This window comes from Sycon ciliatum, chromosome 4, assembly GCF_964019385.1.
Source record: "Sycon ciliatum chromosome 4, ocSycCili1.1, whole genome shotgun sequence".
In the NCBI taxonomy this organism is placed as follows: Eukaryota; Metazoa; Porifera; class Calcarea; order Leucosolenida; family Sycettidae; genus Sycon; species Sycon ciliatum.
In genome coordinates this window covers 26,892,487-26,912,457 of record NC_088646.1, presented here as the reverse complement: position 1 = coordinate 26,912,457, position 19,971 = coordinate 26,892,487, and the positions used below count along the sequence as shown (strand labels likewise).

Sequence of the window (19,971 nt, the reverse complement as noted above, 5' to 3'; positions counted from 1 at the left end):
GCAGCATGATGGTACATGTATTGGCAATACCATCAAGGCATCATGCTGCACCAACATTCCACGTTAGGCACATGACAATACAGACATCACTTGACCTGTTGATATCACTTGTCAGCCTTACTACTAAGTTAGTACTACTACTACTAGGTCAGGGAGTCGTGCCCAAACCACGTTAGGGTATGACTCCCCAGTGTAGTCGACAACTAAGCTTACTTTATAATTGTAGTGAGGTTTTGCAATAACAATCCGCTCATTGTACGAGTACTGCAGTTTCTTCTGCTTCTCATGCCAGCTGCTGCAACAAGTCAGGCTGTTTTGCATAAGAAGCCGCATCTGCCTCTGATTCTGGGCGATCGACGGGAACATCCAGGTGTTCTCAGTGTTTTGCCTTCTGCCAGTTCTGGCGAATCTGGGTAGAGTCCAGGCTGCCAAGTGAATGCCATGCATGCATGGCCTGAGCTGGGTAGATCTCCTCGATCGATCTCGAGTCGAGTCCTGCGCATGCATGCACGACTATCTGCACGTGCATGAGAAGAGGATAGCAACAGTCCATAGTTACCACAGCTGTATCCTGGTAACGCGACAGCGATCGAAAAAGCAAAAGATGAGTGTACTGACTCGGAGTCGTACTGAGTCTGTACTCTGCACTCGCAGTCAGAATAGCCACGACACTGGTCAATCTCTGCAGCAAAGTTTTGATAGCACGAGACTTTTTCATGGGACCATGACTAAAGTAAAGAGAAAAAGTAAATAATTTGAAATAGGCCGGGACTAACATTAGAGTATTGTTTGTCAAGCTTCAAGGTGAAAAGTGATCTGAGTCGGAGTAAACTCCAGTAAACAGCTAAGATGAAATAGGTAGAGACCAAGCAGAAGAGGCACATCCCGCTGTTCGTTTGCACCATCGCCCATTGAAGGCCAATACAGTTAGCAATTACTACCACTACCAGTGCTTGCATTAGTTGCTGGGCGAAGGAGGCGACGACACCCAGCGGTGCAGCAGCAGCGTCGCCATGTCGCTATCCGGCAAGTGCACCACTTCGCCAGCCACTTGCCTGCGCATCTGTACGGACGTAGCGGCGACATTCGAGCGCCAGACTCCCGTCGAGCGTGACATGGAGAAAGTTCTGTCGGACCAACTGGCGCTCAGCCAGGTAGGTGATCACACGCAACACATAACATTATTGCATTGGCTCGCCATCCTGTATTGGCTATATGTAGTTGCAAGCCGTTGAAAGTTCACTGGGTGGGATCATTGTGACTGTACACTGTGGTAGCACACTCACAAGACAAACTGCGTGGTGTACTGCATGCAGCCCAACAATATCGTGGTGTGCACGGTACTGTGGCTAAAGATGACTCCAAGCCAGGTATCATTGGTTACCACTATACGACCATGTACCAGTAGTATTAGTGATGCCCGCAGCCCTGGAAGATGTACACTCATGTCCCAGGGTTCTTCCTAGTTCCTATTACCGTAAAGTCGCAGATAAAAGCCGGGTTTGCATACGAGCACATCGCGGATAGAAGCCTGAAAATCAAACGGGTCAAATGCATATAAGCCTGTCGCGCGAAGAAGCCTGGCTTCTATGCAAGAGCGGATCGGGTGGGTCAAGAGTGCATGCGCTATGTACGGTGCATGGTAAAACTGCCGCCATACCGGTAGTCAGTGGTAGATCTACGCGTGTCGCGCGTAGAAGCCTGGCTTCTATGCAAGCGCGGATCAGGTGGGTCAAGAGTGCATGCGCTATGTACGGTGCATGGTAAAACTGCCGCCATACCGGTAGTCAGTGGTAGATCTACGCATGTCGCGCGTAGAAGCCTGGCATACAAGCCTGGCAAAAATATCAGTGGTGCATATAAGCATGGTTTGCATACAAGCCTGGTTTGCATTAAAGCCTGATGCAGAAAGCGGCTTATGTCCTTATAAGCCCGGCTTTTATCTGCGACTTTACGGTATGTTCTGTGCGTCCCTTGACACAAGTTTTGGGCGTATGGACGCACGCTTAAATCACCCCCGCTCCATAAGGATCTGATCATTCTTAGGTCGACATATTCCTGGAATCAAGTCAGAAGCCTGCCGGGCTGTAAGCTAGTCTAGAACTGCCCAGGAAACACCCTTGTACCGTACTTGCAAGTGCGACTTTTGTAGAGCGCTGGTGTTCAGCATTGCGTGCCCCCCCCCCCCCCCCCTCGCCTGAAACCTTTCCTTTGCAAGCTGGACTGCAAACTGGGTGTGATGCAGCAGCTGTGGCGGGGTCGGGGGGGGGGGGGTGAGGAGGAGGAGGAGAGGGGGGGGGGGAGTTTGCATAACATTGACCACACGGTGATGTACAGACTCAGTCTGATTATGCATGAGGCATGTGCACAATGCACCATGATACCTATACCGGTGAGGTGAGTATGGACAGCTCCCAAGACAGATTCTTACATACAAGTACCGTAATATGTTTTCACAGTGCCAGCGTGAACAAGGCGAAGACGCACTGTATGGGAAACGCCTTGTTCACGCTGTCACCGTGAAAACATGTTACCTATCAGCCTATCAGCCTATCAGCCTATCAGGCAAGGCTTTCGTTAACTACTGTAATGTGCGTCACCCGGTATCTAGCAGTGCTAGTGTGAACGTCTCCCACCCGGTATCTAGCAGTGCTAGTGTGAACGTCTCCCACCCGGTATCTAGCAGTGCTAGTGTGAACGTCTCCCACCCGGTATCTAGCAGTGCTAGTGTGAACGTCTCCCACCCGGTATCTAGCAGTGCTAGTGTGAACGTCTCCCACCCGGTATCTAGCAGTGCTAGTGTGAACGTCTCCCACCCGGTATCTAGCAGTGCTAGTGTGAACGTCTCCCACCCGGTATCTAGCAGTGCTAGTGTGAACGTCTCCCACCCGGTATCTAGCAGTGCTAGTGTGAACGTCTCCCACCGGTATCTAGCAGTGCTAGTGTGAACGTCTCCCACCCGGTATCTAGCAGTGCTAGTGTGAACGTCTCCCACCCGGTATCTAGCAGTGCTAGTGTGAACGTCTCCCACCTGGTATCTAGCAGTGCTAGTGTGAACGTCTCCCACCTGGATATCGTTAGACTGTAGGTCATTGTGCAGCAGGGTTGTGCTCAATCCAGTGTCAGTCCATCTGATGTCCAAAGTACCACATCCGTTGCTTTGTCGTGTTTTGTTGCGTGTCCGTTTCTTGAAGCTGAGCAGCGCGGAAAGGAGTATTGTGCATGGATGTGGCAAGTTCTACGAGCGCCATCGTCCGGCAATGAATGTAAGAGCAGTATGAAGTGTGAGCTGTGCCTCACTTTCGGGGAACCTAGCCTCACACTATAACGGTGTATGTCTCATTGCACTGCACTACACTACACTGCACTACACTACACTGCACTACACTACACTGCACTACACTACACTGCACTACACTACACTGCACTGCACTACACTGCACTACACTACACTGCACTGCACTGCACTGCACTTAGCAGCTCATGATCATATGCGGCTCCTAGGTTTGCCGTCCCACCTTTTTATAGGAATAACCTGTATGTGCGCCTCGGTTTTTTAACTTGATGTTATTGTTAACTTACTGCCTATAAAAATATAGCTAAGATTTCAGTACATGTATATTGCTAGAGTCAGACTATGATTGGCCGTTCTAGGAGTATGAATTCCACCGATCAAGACAGCACATATGCATGCTGCGGCGTTGCCCTATGACCAATCACTCCCACTGGTTTCTGTGGTGGGCAGGGAGTCGTAGCATCTACTTTGAAGTACGAACGTGACGGAAGCATGTGGAACGTCAAACGGTGTGGGTTCACTCTGGGGGCACCCGTTCCAATTGCGCTTGGGTCAGGGTTGATTTATGCAAGCTCTCGTGCATAGGGCATCGTTGGTGTGATCATGCTTGGAGTTTGGTCAAAGCCACGCTTTGCCTAGACCACGGATCATGTGAAGTAATCAAATCCGGGGTCGAAACAGACACATCATTCCGGCTGCTATGGTCTTAGGTCATTTCCCTGGCTGCTACAAATCCCTGTGTGCGTGAATAATGTCTTCATCAAATATTTAACAGTTAACTTGTACAGTGGTCCCTCTATAATCCGGCACCATTTGTGCCACGAAAATCTGCTGGATAAGGGAGGGTGCTGGATTAACGAATCTGATTTACTGCTGCAATGTACATGAAGAGGACATTTTGGCTACTGAAAATTGTGCTGGTTTATCGAGGGTGCTGGATTATAAAGTGCCGGATTAGAGAGGGACGACTGTACTTGCATATACCATTGGTCATAGTGCATCGCCATACACTCAAGTTTGTGTGTGTGTTTGCCATGTAGGCCGTTGTGGATACATTTTACACATTGGAAGCTGGTCGCCTAGCATCACGCGCCGACTACTTCATGTACATAGGTAAGAGCATGGCCACTGGTCTTTAAATACTCCATCTTCACCTTCGGCTCGTGACCATGCTGCCTCAAGTATACATTTTCATCGGTACAAAAGGTGACTGCTACTTGTAAAGATCACTTGGATACCGTGTTCTCAGGGGTCAAACCCACGCTGATATACATGTAATATACCGCCTTTATTTTTTACACTTTGAGGCAAAATTTAAACTCGGATACTGCGCCAGACGAAACACATGAGAACGAATCGCACTTTCTGACCGTTTATCATCTTGTTACAGTCGTGGATAGTTGCTGCATAACTCGTTCTCATGTGTTTCTTCTCTTTTTTACTTTGAAGCAAAGCATTACTTTGCAGTTTTTATTTGCTTGCACTCAGAAGTACAATGGCATCATTTGGCTTTCAAAATCCGATAAATGCTTGACATGGCTAAAGTTTGCCGGTGCTTCAGCACGCTATGTTGCCAAAGTTTCGACACAATCATAATGTATCCACATAATTGTTGGGCGTCAAGGATGACCTGTCACCAGAGGGATGCATACCCAACTGCATGTGCTAACCCCTTTCACTCACCTCTTTACGGCTATGCTACATTTTCTCCACTAGTAGAGTAGGTAGGTGGGAGGGGAACTGACGGACATGCAGTGAGGAAATAGACCTTTGGAGGCCTGTGGAGTGCTAGGGTTGGTACCACTCACACGGGCACTATTGTTTTAATGCTGTTGGTGCTGGCCAAATCTATAGCCTTCTCCATTCTGGTACATGTACAACCTTCAGCTCACCTCACCTCTCATCTGTCACATGAACTAAAACCTGCAGACGAGGTAGTGATATGCCCTGCAGTGTATGAGTGCATTGACACTTCGTTTGCCAGTCATCCTATTCGGTTTTCACTTCACCTGCATTGTAGCGCGTGTGTGTTGTGAGACATACTCACTTGCGCTCAATCACCCACACCTGCAGCAGCCCATATCAAGCACATCCATTGCACATTGTCCGTGAGGCTGTCTGACGATCGCTTCTGCATGCTCATAGTTATCACAATACTGCTTCATTAGCCTTCCCGGCTGTCTTTTCATAGGCACTAATGCATATGAGATATTGGATCTAGTAGACATCACTAATCCAAATTTGGAATGATCCCGACATGTTCCACAGCTCTGCTTGCTATCGTGTTGGACCACTGCGGAAAGACGTCTTTCGAATACTTCCAGAAGATCGTCGCCACAACGCGTCCGTACAAGACCATGAAAGTAAGGTCCAGGAGGTGTTGTCTGTGCTTGTAGGTCATGTGTATGTGACTGTGTGTATGCGTGTCCCTGTACGAGTACATGATATGCAGTCATCTACATTGTTTAGTCCACAGTGTGTCATACCAAAAGTGAAGAGCCATTTGAGGAAAATAGCCATTCATGATTGTAAATATGAAAAAAGGTTATTATACCATGCCAACTGGCTATTATTAAGTCATGTATTAGCCCACAAAGGTGCAGGCAAATATTGTATTACATACCCACAGCAGGAAGATATTGAAATTACCAATTTCCACTCACAACTGGAGCAAACAGCATTGATCCAGAAATGAAATTGCTACACGCTTTCGGCAGTATGAAGCTCTGCACCCACGAAAGCAAGTTATCAGCCAGCGGAGTAAAAATAAATAAGATCCTGCAGCGCAAATACGACATTGCTATTAGATAATTAAGCTATGGCTGCTTCTCGACAATGAGTTGAACATTTTTTAAAGCACGGGAACATTCTGAAATGCACATAAAATTGGTTGCGAAAACCAAAGGCGTGAAGGTGCCTCGCTCAACATCAATCACATGTTGTAGGGAGGCCCATTTCTTCTGTGCTTCATTACGAGACAACTGGGCAAGCACATCCGATCTCAACAGCAAGGATGCTGAGTAGTGGTGACCCTTCTAACATCAAAAAAATGCATCTTGCTGTCGAGACCAGATGCCCCTTGCAGAGATGTCCAAACGAGCCTCAGCAGAAAGATTGGCAGTGATGCCACCCAGTGACTCGTCAGTCAAAGGCAACGGCGTGGGCTCTATCTTAACATCTGGAATGACGGCCAAAAACACCTCCGCCAACAGGTCCCGAATCTAGTTACGGCACAGACTAGGGTTGCCCCTGTTGGACCAGCGGAGCCAGAGCAGGAAGGCGGGTGAGCCTGGATGCGACGAGCCTCCTCCAACAGTGACTTCAAGTCACCAGCAGCCCACATGTCTATGTGCTGCTGCAGATGTTCAGTGTTTTCCTTCCTTCTGCTGTGCGGCTCAAGCAGCTGAAGCAAGAGGTAACCAGCAACGGCCACACACTCCCAAGCGACACAGGCAGTTGGACCATCAGATGCAAACGCCTTCGTGAAATCCGTAATAATGTTCACGAACCGCTTGCCAGTAGAACCAGAGGGGGCCATAGAAAGATTTCGCTGCAAGCACCCAACCTGTCTATACGCAGTCTGCAACCTATTGGCCAATTTTGCATGCAGTGACCACAGAAAGGCAACTAGGGGAGCATCAGCAACCCCCACAACAACACGGCCTTCACCATCTCCAGTCCGCACAGGGCGACCATGGTCGGCAGCAGCCATCATAATGACATTATGATCTTCTCTGTCCCCACTGCCCACGGAGCAGTCCCTGCCAGCAGCCAAAGAAGACACCCGTGGAGATGAGAAACTGGGGCTTGGTTGAAATACTTGCACCCGAACACCGCAAATCCACTCGCAAGGACTTTCCACTTCGGTTGAAGATACTGCCGCGGATGCAGAGGCAGGAACAGACACCTGAGTAACTCCTGTGTTAGATGTGCCATCATTTGGAAGACGAAGGCCCGGAACTTGGTGGTGTATGCCCTACCACGCCACGGCGAGGCACCCAACCAGGGGGAGCATCAGGTCTTTGTACATATTCTGGCACGTGCCCCGGCGCTGGTCATTCCCCTAGTTCTGGCTCTGACCCTGGGCTATGAAACGGGTAGTGCCACGTCTATTTGCATGCGTCGATGTGTGGCTATGGCGTGCCTGAGCTAGAGAAGTAGCCAGTGTGCACTATCTGGAGTTGTCGGACCGAGCATTCCTACGCGATGGACTAATCCGCTGCTTTGCTGTTTTTCAATGCCATCTGAGGGTGGGTATGCATGCGCGCATATTTATATGTGTGTGTATTTGTGCGTGTGTGTGCGCACTGCGTGCGTGTGTGTGTGTATGCATGTCTGTATTTTTTCTTTCCAGTTTCTGGCAGAGATATTTCTGATGGGTGATGATGAGAATTGGCTGGAAAGCGTGGTATGTTTAACCATAGTAAGGCATGTGTGAAGTCTCCAGTCTAGTGTGCCTCATAGCTGCTGCACCTTCCCTTTGGCCATGACCTGCCTTGCAGTACGTAATTCAAAGCAATGATATTCACCTGGCAACAACTCTATCCTTGTTGCCATCGGGCTATTTAATGATAGCTTGCATGCCGTCCTACCGGTAGGACCCAAGAAATCGCGCTGCAAAAGTGCTTTTGGTTGAGAAATTTCTTGAAACAATTGTTGAGATGAGGTCTTTGTCAGGCAAAGTAATGGCGCAAAATGCAAGGCTATGCCCAGTGCATTGCATACGCGCAATTTTATCAATTGTCAAAATGGCCGCACATACTCCTGTCAGAGCGCTAACAACTCTGTCCAAAGTGAATTTTGACCATGACACATCGTGGTGAGGTACTAATGTTTTTATTAGTCTGCCAAGGCAGTGGAATGCATAATTCCATACACCGTTTCCATGGTTACCATGGGCTGTTACCATGGAATTTCGTAGTATGCCTTGTGCGATCACGTCTAAAATTTGTGGACTCCTTCATTAGCCCCTGAGCAACAGTTAAGAATCAAGTTTTTGGTCAATGTTAGAACAGAGGCCATGCAGCATGTCTGTGTATGATGGTCCTACCGGTAGGTCCTACCGGTAGGACCGAGGTCTATGCAAGCTATCATTAATGTGAACCCTGCACAAGGTTGGAATATCCATACTGTAGACGGTCACACCCTGGTACCGCAAGATACTGTCACAGTGTGCATCACCACTTTACAGTGCATGTACATGCTCCTGGTGAATACACAGGAGAGCCCCTCGATAGGCCTCTGTGGCCTTTGGACAATCCTTAAATAAAAATCTATCAATCAATCAATGTTAGTGGTACCTTTTGCTGTAAGATAAAGTGGACATGACTGTGTTATGCTCTGCAGCTGTGTCGGCACTTTGATGAGCAGTACGTGGCAGAGTCCTTGATGCCAGCACTCGAAGAGTAAGTCATCTCCATCAATTAGTGGGGCTGGTGCCACGGTGGGGGCGGGATTCCCGGTTGGAATTGCAATCAGTTACTGAGTAATGCAGCGGCGCATTAGTACAGTGCCAGGGGCGTAGCTGGTCCCCCTTTTAGGGGGTGCGTGCCGCATATGTGTAGGATGGCTGGTGCATGTCATTCATAGTCGTTATGTGCATGCTGAACCTGGGTCGAAATGTTTAGGGGGGGGGGGGGTGCAAGTGCCCCCCCCCCCAAATGAAAGACTGGCAAGTGTAACAATTACATGGTGCTCCGGTGCTGACCAACCACTGCATCCATGAATGTCTTTGATCTGTATCTGATAGATGGAAGACTAGTGGCCAAGGTGTTGCCAAGAAGATGCAAGAGGAGCAGGACAGGTCTCACAAGTCTGTTCATCATTCGACGAAGGCAACGGTACCCACCAGTAAGCTCTGTGATCATGCGCTGCCTCTTTCATACTGAGGGTATATTTCATACAGCATTGTGACATGCGAGGATATGCTTGGATGGAGCAAACAATAGGACTGTCCATTCATTCTGCAGTCGTGATCTCGAATTGGTACTGATGTATCTTGTTTTTTGCACGGTTTTTAAAGAAAAAGCTAACCTTTGTGGGCATGGCCAGGTTAGACTTTCGGCATGATGTCACATGCAGTTCACCTCTCTAATTTGTTCCATACTGTGTTGACCAGATAACAATCATGAGGAAATAGTGCTGCAGAGTAACGGGGGGGGGGGGGGGGGGGAGTGAGGATTCAGCATCGCGTACTATATGGTTAATAGCACAGATGATATCCGGCTTCCTCCACCCACCCATGCAATGAAAATGGCCTATCGCGATCTGTGAAAGTAGGTGGTCTCGAAAATGAGAGTGATCCTTGCACATTCCACACATGTGTCTGATTCCAAACAATAGCGCCGGTCTAGCAGACCAGGTGGTGTCTGTGACACCTGCTCTTGTTATTCACGTGTGCTGTCCCTGCAGAGCCTGAGCCGTTCAATCTAACCCAGCCACGGCCAAGGCCGACAATGGTGGCGGATCAATACGTGAGTATGCGTCATTGCACTGTGCAACTGATTTCAGAACTAAGATATGGCTCGAATTATTTACGGATTTGGTTAGAATTGTGTTGTAGTAGACGGACTTTCTACCGTATAGTACGTTATTTTGTGTACGTCGCGTGTACAATCATGCATGCGCGTGTTGCTGTAGTGTAAAAAGTAGTCTTCGTCTTGAGTTCGTCTTGTCTAGTTGTGTTTCGTCGTCGTGTCAATAAAGTCTTCTAAATGTAGTTATCGTCGTCCCTTGGAATAAGTGTGGAGATGGCACGGGACTGGGAGCAGGTGGAGAAAGGCCAGTTACTACATGTGTGTTCAAGTCCGGCGACTTTGTTCGAGATGATAGCAGATTACACAGAGGGCAGCGAGAGATGAAATGGGATCTGAATTTTGTGTGTTAACGTCAATGCATGCACCAAGGTTTGCTGTTGTGCATTCAGAGTTGAACATCCTTGCCTATTTGAACGGATGCTGATCTAAGTTTTTCATCTTGTGACATGTTGATCTCGTGCCGCATGTGGGAGTGCTTGATGCATGTGGGAGTGCTCGATGCGGTTTGTGTGTCGTGATACATGTACATACACGATCTCTCTCGTATTATGGAGGTTTAGTCCCGCGTAGTCCGTGTGTACTTGACGTGTGTGTACCACGTGATGATACTCAGTGACCCACATACAGCCGTTTTCTGATTCACGACATACCATGTATTGAGGCTCACCCACATTCCGCCAGAACGTGGGTGAAAATCAGAATGGAGCGCATTGTGTAAGCCGTGAGGGTGCTCAGCTGAAGAAGTTTTCGAAGCACGAAAAATATTCGGCGAGCTTCGAAGCTTTGTCTTTTGCCAAAGGCGGGCCTTTCGTTTCATGCTTTTGTTTGTTCCGTGTGACTAAACTTAACATTGCGAACGTGGGTCCATTGCATGAACTTTGCGTTTAACTAAACCTCCCTATTGATAATCCATGGGCTGTATTTTTGTGCTTGATCTGTGCAGGAGAAGCGCTCTTACTGCAATCCCGTAAGTTGACACATATTTGGAGCTTAGCAAGTGGCAAGGCCGTGTCCGTCCCTCACTACATGTAACCGTTGGTATCTCTCATCAACCGGGGTTACCATGGTTACCCTGTTTCTTCAACATGACTGTCACAGTACATGTACACAGATAGTACTTGGTCGGCACACAAACGATAATCATGTCAGTATGATTATCTATAGTATATGGTGTACTGTAAGCTGTTGTATCTCTCTTCACCATCAAGTCTGATTTGGTCCTTGCTGCAGGTTCCCGCCAGCACCCATGCAACCAAGTTTGTACTGGTGAACGCAAAATCAAAGGGAATCGCCGGGGCCCAGGTTCGTAGTTACTTCTAGAGCTGGCCGTCGTATTTGTTCGCCCACTGCCCGTCTCCGTGCTAATGGTCCGTGTTCTGCAGCAGTTTGTGCTCACAGCCATGCATTGCGTGCCTGCATGACGAAAGAAAGTTGTTTGTTTCAAACGTGATCCTTTATACATGTACTTCAGTAGCACTGCACACACGGAAGAATGCCGAGTACCGTAGCTTGCAGAGTATGGCTGTCATTGTAGCCTGGAGTAATGTGATCATGTAGCTTGTGTTTGTTCTCTTCTGTTGTGTGCCGACAGGAAGGGGCATTCAGAGTAAAAACATCTGTTGGTTCTGACCTACACAGGTACTTGTAGTTGTACGGATTGCACCCATTGCCTCTCTGTATCAGTGTGCTCAATATTGCTCAGTTTAAAACATGTCATCTGAAACTCACCTCAACAAAAAGAGCTTCTGCAGTAGTATTCAATGATGTGTTGGATGGTTGCGGTAGAGATTGATCAGGGATGCCTCCGGGGCATAGAAAGGGTGTGAGGCGCAGCTTTCTTTAGCTTCTATATGCAGACAACCTTCCTGTGCCTGGAGTAGCTGGTGTTCCTGTGCCTGGAGTAGCTGGTGTTCATATTGTTCCTTTGCCTGGAGTAGCTGGTGTTCATATTGGTGTCCTTTGTTTTTGTTTTTGTCTTGCAGACCTGCAAAGCAGAGTTCTACAACAAAGGATGTTGGAAAATCCAGTGCAAGAGATGTCAGGAAGAATGGCAAAGCTGGCGGTAACATTGGCAGGGTCGCAGAGGCCAGTAGCCAAAGCAAACCAAAAGAAGGCTGGACAAACGTCACGACACGAGACGTCCCAGCAAACTTCAAAGCGCAAAAGGTGAGTCGGTATTCTGTTACAAAACCGATCGCATGTTTCCTGTTCTTCATTGGCTCCGTATTCAACAAAAAAATCTGTCAGAAGTGGGATTCGAACCCACGCCCACATACGTGGACCAGAAGGCTCCAATCTGCATTGACTGCAGAAGGTACAAGACCTTGAGTCTGGCGCCTTAGACCGCTCGGCCATCCTGACAGTCACATTCTATCATGCCCAGGATCATCCAGACCAATGTACTGTGTAGCTGTGTGTCTGTGTGACAGTGATGATGACGGATCAAGTCTGGAACTGAGGATAACAGTAAACCGACTCCTGGACATTGCAAGCAACCCTGAAAGTGATTTTCAGTGCTGACTGCTCTTTGATGTGCAATTTCAGTCGGCTCACTGATCGTCAGCACCCGGCTTTGAGTGGATAAAGTGAGATCCTGCATGTGTTATAGACATCAGTGTACGAGGTCCTCCCCATAAAAGTGTGCATACGAATCCTGGATGGGGCGGCAGTTGCGCGGGGAAGTAGATGAATTACTGAGGTCCACAAAAACCGGCTCAGTCCTATGTTAGGGCGCGTTCTCATTTCCAGTGTTCTTTTCCGGCTTCTCTTGACCTAGATCCCCAACCTCAACCCAGAGCATCCGGTGAAGTCAACAGCAGCATCCATAATGCGAAGCGGTGCATTAGCAATGCGGCGAGAGAAGGAGCAAGCAAAGAAGTATGTGGCAAAAGCAAGGCAGTGTGCTCTAGCTGTTGCTGCCGAGGGAGCATACTAAGACTGATCAGTTGCATGGGCTGTACTCAGTTCATTTCACGTGTAGTTTGGCTGTAGTCCGGTCGCTGCTGAATAAGCCTGGCAGTGTGGCCCTTCATGCACGTGTGTGTGTGTGTGTGTGTGTGTGTGTGTGTGTGTGTGTGTGTGTGTGTGTGTGTGTGCATTGTGGTGGGATTGGAGGGAACAGGGAGGGGGTTATCCGTCTTGTATGTCCGCATGGTGTTATTTATCAGGAAGTGCATGTAGTGTATTTGATTCGTGTATGGCATGCAGAGTACATACATACATACATGGCATGCAGAGTACTTGATGTGTGTCACGGTATAGTGTGCTGTCATGCAAACTGTATGGAAAGCTGCATATTCAGTCTCTCTGATCTCTTTGATCTCGAAACTCCTTTTCTTTTGACAGGTTTGCTGATCTAGCTGCAGGTGGGGTTGATGATGAGGGCTTCCAACGGCTGATGATGGAGAAGGAAGCACAGGAGCTTCACCAGCGACTGACTGACATCGAGAAGAAGCACTTGGTAAGGTGTGCACGCTATATACACGATGCACCGGAGTGGCATGGTCAGTGGTCTCAAAGGACCGCTACGCTGCTGAGGATCTGCATGCTGTTGTGCTGGACATGAGTGAAGATGAGGACAGCATGGAAGTCATGTTGATGAAGGGCATCCGTGCTCTGAACAATGCTGGCTGAGACTAGCTGTCGTGTTCTAGGAACCCTGAAACCACATTACATGTGGTAGCCTGACGAGTGACACACTTGATCATTTGATGATTATCTGGACTGTTTCCGGAGGACGCATTGATTACTATGCCATATTGGGTTGTGAATGCTGTGCCCAGCAGCTGTACTTTGACTGCAGTCTTCATGGGGCGGCTGAATTTCATACACACATTTACACGCACACGCCTTTTTGCTCTGAGTAAATATGTTCTTATATCTGTGTGCTGCACTATAGGAAGGATTGCTCAGTTTCGAGCAGGCTGTTATCGCTCAGGAGACATTGAAGCTGGACCGCCATCACCTTGCGGACACGCTCAAAGCCGAGGTAATAACTAATAAGCCACGCAGGATGCATGCTGACTACAGCCATTGTGCAGCATAAACAAGGAGATCCTGAAGACATCCAGAGTCAGCAGCAATGATCCTTGTTGGTCAGTGGTGCTGCGATGCTGCTTAGCTGGAATGCCAGCCTATTTTACCCGTTATTAGTCAATCACTCATACTTCAGTGGGGCTTCCCCGTTCAATGGTGGTTAAACCCCGGCTGTAAGTCGACTACCCCCTTTCTAATTTGGTTTCAAGTCATAATATTATTATAAGGTCGACTTGCTACCGGTGAAATATGGTATTTCACGACATACTGGGCCAATGTATATCAGCGACACACTGTAGTTCCATGATATGTGAACTTGGTTGTGCTCTGAACACTGTTGCTGTTGCCGTCGATCTTGACACTGCCAACCTCTGCTTGTCCTCCTTTTCTTGTGTAGTCTGAAGAGCTCCTTCACCAGATGGCACTGAAGCGCATGGAAGAGGAAGAGGAAATGAGGTGTGTGGATCCAGTTTACGAGGAACGCATATTGTGTACTGTGTAGTAAACCTGAAGCGGAACACCCACCCTTGAACTGGAACTACGTTGTTGTTTAAAAAAAATATTGCAACACAACTGAAGCTGCTTGGGGTACTCTACAATACACTGAGTTTTCCCTATATTCATGTAGGATTGAGCAGCCAGTCCTCACTGACCTAAGATTTACGAATTAGGATTTGATACTGCGAAAACGCCGCAACTTCTCTTGGTATTGCTGTGATACGCAGGCGCATTGTGGACACCATACTGGAAGGGCATGAGCATGCGCGAGAGGCAAGGGTAAAGCTGGAGCAGGACAACAAGGAAGTCGGTGAGTACCGCCGCCACTCCAGTGATTGTACTTCAAGTGCGGTCATGTATGTACATTATATAAGATGATGACTGTGTGTAGCCCAATCACTACAGGGCTACAGTCCATTTCAAAACTATAGACGCGTACCTAGGCAAAAACCGTTATGCCAGCATCTATACCACATAAAATCTGTGATCACTTTGTGCATAATTTTTTCCAAATTGGGCGTCTGTTATCCAATCCTTTAGAAACTATATGAGAGTAATTGTGGAGCGATCCTGAGCAATATTCCGAAAACTATTCTCAAAAAGGTCCAGCCAAATTTGAAATATTTCAAAAACCCTACGCGTCTATAGTTTTGAAATGCACTGTACACAGATATGATTGTAATGTACCATGTTCTAGGTGCTGTGCTGAGTTCTCAACAAACTTGCAGTGCATGGGATGGTACCCTTGAGCCTACAACCTGGTCATGTTCAATCTTGGTACATTGCAATACACTACACGTCATGTAATTCGAAATGCTGCACTGACGTGCTCTGCTGAGTATACTGATGTCCTTTCTTTCCTTGTCTGTTGTGCTCCATAGTGAAGAAGTTCAGCCAGGAAAATGAAGAGCTGCTGCAGAAAGCAAAGGAAGAGGTGTGTAACATCTTCACTTGTGCTATAGTGTACATTGTATTGCTGGATCCGTTTTTGCATGCCTGTGCTCATTGCTCGCCACAATACTTCTATGATGCGTACTTTCAGGTTCATGTCAGTAGATTGCCGCACGTTGCTCCTCCTTGCATGTGGCAATAGGCTCTGTGCATTTCTGCATGATGCTCGCTTGATTCTGTACGGTACAAGAGCGCATATTGTATGAGCCTATTGTACTGGGCTACTGTGTTTGCCGCCAACATTTGTTCTGGTATGCCAGTACATGTATATACTTTAAATCTGTAGGTCATACTTGTATGAAGTTCATGAACAAGCACGTGGACCTGATATTCCCAGTCTACATACCCATACACTTTACCACCAGTGGCATGCAAGATAGCCGGATGTCACAAATGACTCATCATGCTGTTGCTGCTGTGATTGTTTCTATGTACCCACACGCGTGTGCTCAGGCCGAAGCAGAGCGGAAACGTCGCGTGGACCTGATCATGCAGATCAGGGCGATGGAGAGTGTCCCCGTCGAGCGCTTCAAGGAATTTGATCGGCTAACGTCCGGAGATCATGGCCTACTGATTGAGATGTCCGTGGCAGGGGTAAGCATGGTTTACACACCATTACCTGACTGTGCTAAGCATGGGTCCTACGCCACATTACGTGACCGTGCTAAGCATGGGTCCTACGCCACATTACCTGACTGTGCTAAGCATGGGTCCTACGCCACATTACGTGACCGTGCTAAGCTGATATTACATGTACTATTAATGCTGATAACGCTGAGTAATTACACGATGTACGAAAACCAGCATTTGCTTCTGGGATGAAGGGTTCACAATCAAACACCATTCATGGCATTGAATAACGAAGCATCGGCCACACACCATTCCCTGACTGTGCTAAGCCGATAGTCTTCTTCTCCTTGAGACTCTACCAGGCACAATGACAAGCCCTCAGTTTTCTGCCGGTGTGATTCGAGTCTTTTTGATAGTCCCTTGCTAACTTGAACTTTGCAAGTCTCGTCGCCATGAGGGGGTTATTATTATTATTATTTTGCTTGTTCGCGTTGGCATCAACCTGCATAAAGCAGGTATATAGCCTTCGCTTAAGCTGCCATAAAAAAGAAAGCTCATCCTAAGCGAGAGGGCTAGAGGAAAATATAACGATAACGAGATACAGAATACAAAGAAATCCAATGAGGGGGTGCTACTCCTAATTTCATCTCCAGAGTGACTTGAGAAGGAGGATGCTCTAAGTAATACTTCTTTGAAGTAGTTGATTGACGAACGAAAGTTCTAGCGAGAAAATGAACCCATTAATAAGCCTATCTGTATCCTCCTCCATGGTGTGTTCACAGCTGCAAGAGAGACTCGGTGAGCTGAAGTTGGTCGCTCAGCACGAAGAGGAACAGCGGCGGCATACAATCAAAGAGGACAAAGAGGTAAGCCGATTACGCACACTGCACAGGGAACAACATGGCACAGTGTTGCGTAGTCGACAAACTATTGATGAGCACACATGGACATATGCACGCATCGTGTCCAGTGTAAGGTCTCATGGTCTTTCCCGGCATATCTCTGTAAAATTGAATAGAAAGGGAATGTTCCTTCCTTGCTTAGCAGCATGATGTTGAGTGTATGTTTCGTTCCATACTCTAAGTACGTTGAAGTACAACGTCTACAAGTAGCTCGACTATTGTTCTGTGGTGTTGGATAGAAAAAGACGGCCATGCTGAAAGAAACGGAGCAAGCTGCAATCATGCATCTCGAGGAGTACAACAGAGCAGAGAACTACAGGTGAGTACTATCGGCTAGCTGTGTTGACCTCCACTCTCCCGGGGCTTGTAGATAGGCAACACTGGCTATTGGAGATGCTGTTGGCCAAAACTGTCCCTTTCTGCTGGGCTTGGAGTCTTGTTGCAATCATAGTTTGCATTTATATTGATATTGCACTGATCTTCAGGATCATGCCTCAGGTCCGTAGTATCCGGTCCGGCCATAGGCAGATCTTCTTTCAAATAGTTTGACCTACCGGGTTCGTGCAAAACAGTGTTCTGTTGTCAATAACAACGTTCAGTTCCAGTCAAGTACATCCCATTTTGCCGGAGCACCTGAACCCCAGTGCTATGGCCCTGTGCCTACATGTATGTGTGAACCATACACTGCGCTGTCACAAAACAATTTCTACTCTTTCTTTGGGCCACAGAAAGCAGCAAAGAAAGGCATTACGCAAGAAAGCAGCAGAGATCAATGATGACGGTGTATCTAGCCTCCAGCAGCAGCTTGAGCAAAGGAGACGCCGTGAGTACCCCCCCCCCCCCCCACCACCACACACACACACACATATTTCTACTGGAGATAAGACCTTCAAGTGGTTCATTTTCGGCCCAAGACGTGCACAGGTGTTCAAATTCCCGCACATTGCACATTGTATGCTGTGAGGTATTTTGGGGTGTTGCACTTGCCTACTGTACCCTGCTCCCAAGTACGTGCCTGAAGAAAACTCTCTTCTAGACCTTCTCTATATGTTTGTGTGCACTGCTCGTGTTTTATGCTCCGCAGAGAAAGAAAGACTGAGAGATGAGGTGAAGGCAGTCTCTGTGCAGTCAAGGAACCGGGGATCGAAGCTGGCAGACTTACCGGACACGGAACAAGCACCACAGCCGTTGGCACTGGTACGGGACAGGTTACCTAATCCTCACTTCAACAACTCAATTTAAGATAACTGTGCCCCGCGCTAGCCGCATGCAGACTGAGCTATAGGGGTTGGATCACTGACAGAGATGGCAAAGTTGCGTGCAGACCGGGCTAAGGATGGGATCAATGACGAACAATGACGATGTCGAGAAGGAAATACGATTGGTCACAGGCCAATAAGCATGAGGAAGATGACAAGCACCAAATGCTAGGTGCAGAAACGAAGGTGACAACTGATTCCCATGCCATCGTCAGTAACGCAAGCTGTTCTGCGAGCAGCCAGCTGCAAAAATAGTTAAAATACTTCAGTCGACCGAGAGGAGTGTACAAGCAAAGACAACACTTTCTTCCTTTGCGTCTATGTTTACTTTGCTACAGAATACGTCATCAGTTCGTCGGCCAACGAGCCTGGGAGCAAGCCAACAGAGAATAGGCAGCAACAGCAGCTGGGCACGGTCATCATCCGCAGTCGAGCTAACCCGAGAGGCCAGCACCGGCCACGTCGCCAATCACGCCTTGGCGACACACACCGACCTCTTTCCCACCTCGCAGAGCAAAGCAGGGCTCACCAGAGACAGGGGACAGCGGCGAGATCAGACTCAGGCGCTACAACCGCCAGCCCGGCCGCTTGCAACAAAGCGTCTATCTAGCTATAAAGTCCGCTAGGATACGGCCATGAATACTGCGCTTGTTTAGCTGTTACGATACCCAAGACATGGCTATACCATTCCTACGCATGATGCATCGTACTCGTAGCAACCCAGCCTTGATTTCCTCTCTTGATTCTCCCGTTGAGTTTCCTTAGTCATTTCATGTTATGGTTATACTTCAATTGAGACAAGCATAGTGTGTCTGATCAGTCCTTTTAAGTTTTATTGAAAATGTTCCATAATGTTTAAAAAAACCTCCCTCAAACTAATGAAAAACACGATTGATCACAATTCAACGGCAATAACCATCAAGAGTCAATAGTGTCACTGCTGTAAGGTCTGTCATCATCGACAGCGATGCATGTATAGCCGCTGACAAGTGTTGTGCTTCACTGATCTGCTAGTATGCGAGTGAATGTATGTGCATGAGTTGTAGACTCCGAACCAGTACCTAAATGTATAGCCAAGCTCTAGTGCAGTCAATCAGACTTACTGACGACAGAAGCTTGTTCAGGTTGGATCACTTGCCTGAGCAGCTTCCGACATTCTGGGCCGTGATCATAGAGCAGTCACATTTGCTCTCGCTCCATGCCGAATGCGCCTCCTGGCACAGGACTCATACCGCAGCAGAATGCCTCCAGCGCACACACACTAGCGGAGTATGAGATGTGATCAAGCAATGGGTTGACCTGAATGCATGACTGGATGAGAGGGTTCAGTCCAGTCTGGTGCAACATACGGCCGCCAGCCTTTTGTGGTGCCAGAACCAAGAGGGAAAGCTCGATTTCATCCTCATTGTCCCATCGCACGCACTGAATGGCATTCTCTGATACAAATTCAGACCTTGCAAAGTCCCCAGTAGCGCATGATGCGAGGACACAGATGAACTGATCATTAACACATGCTGGTAGTTAGGTCACTGAAAACAATCCCACTATCAATTGTTCCTCCAATCTCTGCCCGGCGGTCTGGTTACGACAATGTAATGAGGTACATGGTTCTTCCTAGGCTTTTCCGCTGTTTGGCGTCGCTTTCTCTTTGCTCTGCTCATCCATGCAAGCTTTGAATTGCTTTACTTCCTCTTGACAAGCTCGCCAATCTTTCTTTTCAAACATACAGTCCTGGAGCTTGAAGTGGAACTCTGAGCAGCCCGAACGCTGCAGCATCGTATCAAATGGATCTTCTTCCATATCCTCAAGCTCTTCTCTGAGCACGGTCTTCACTTTCCCAGCCATTTTCAGCAATACGTTTCTCGTCAGCAGTTCTCTTTTCTGTTTTCAAACAAAACATGTGCAGTGAGTTGAAAAGTATTGAA

The 19,971-nt window shown here is 47.9% G+C and overlaps 1 protein-coding gene and 1 non-coding gene across 2 annotated transcripts; one reads left to right on the top strand and one right to left on the bottom strand.

Annotated features, from left to right (window-relative positions):
- The first annotated feature begins 723 nt into the window (after positions 1-723).
- On the top strand, positions 724-19,928 carry LOC135815356 (cilia- and flagella-associated protein 99-like). The gene is made up of 24 exons (XM_065328637.1): positions 724-1,154; positions 3,195-3,266; positions 4,336-4,408; positions 5,564-5,658; positions 7,650-7,703; positions 8,642-8,700; positions 9,045-9,145; positions 9,707-9,768; positions 10,775-10,798; positions 11,062-11,133; positions 11,423-11,469; positions 11,814-11,997; positions 12,608-12,708; positions 13,177-13,291; positions 13,730-13,819; positions 14,264-14,322; positions 14,592-14,674; positions 15,246-15,298; positions 15,769-15,909; positions 16,668-16,751; positions 17,027-17,106; positions 17,516-17,610; positions 17,872-17,984; positions 18,385-19,928. The coding sequence occupies exons 1-24, from the start codon at positions 1,014-1,016 to the stop codon at positions 18,670-18,672; spliced, it is 2,286 nt and encodes a 761-aa protein (XP_065184709.1). The 5' UTR covers positions 724-1,013; the 3' UTR covers positions 18,673-19,928.
- Positions 12,073-12,192, bottom strand: Trnal-caa (transfer RNA leucine (anticodon CAA)). Its single transcript has 2 exons — positions 12,155-12,192; positions 12,073-12,118 (listed from the first exon to the last, which is right to left on the bottom strand). It is a non-coding gene; the product is annotated as a tRNA-Leu (tRNA).
- Positions 19,929-19,971: the final 43 nt, after the last annotated feature.

Bases quoted from the DNA above. Each gene is read 5' to 3' on its own strand.
- LOC135815356 (XM_065328637.1), top strand. From the start codon at position 1,014: ATGTCGCTATCCGGCAAGTGCACCACTTCGCCAGCCACTTGCCTGCGC. The intron at 11,470-11,813 runs GTACTTGTAGTT...TTTGTCTTGCAG, and splicing joins GTTGGTTCTGACCTACACAG to ACCTGCAAAGCAGAGTTCTA. The intron at 13,820-14,263 runs GTAATAACTAAT...TTTCTTGTGTAG, and splicing joins CGGACACGCTCAAAGCCGAG to TCTGAAGAGCTCCTTCACCA.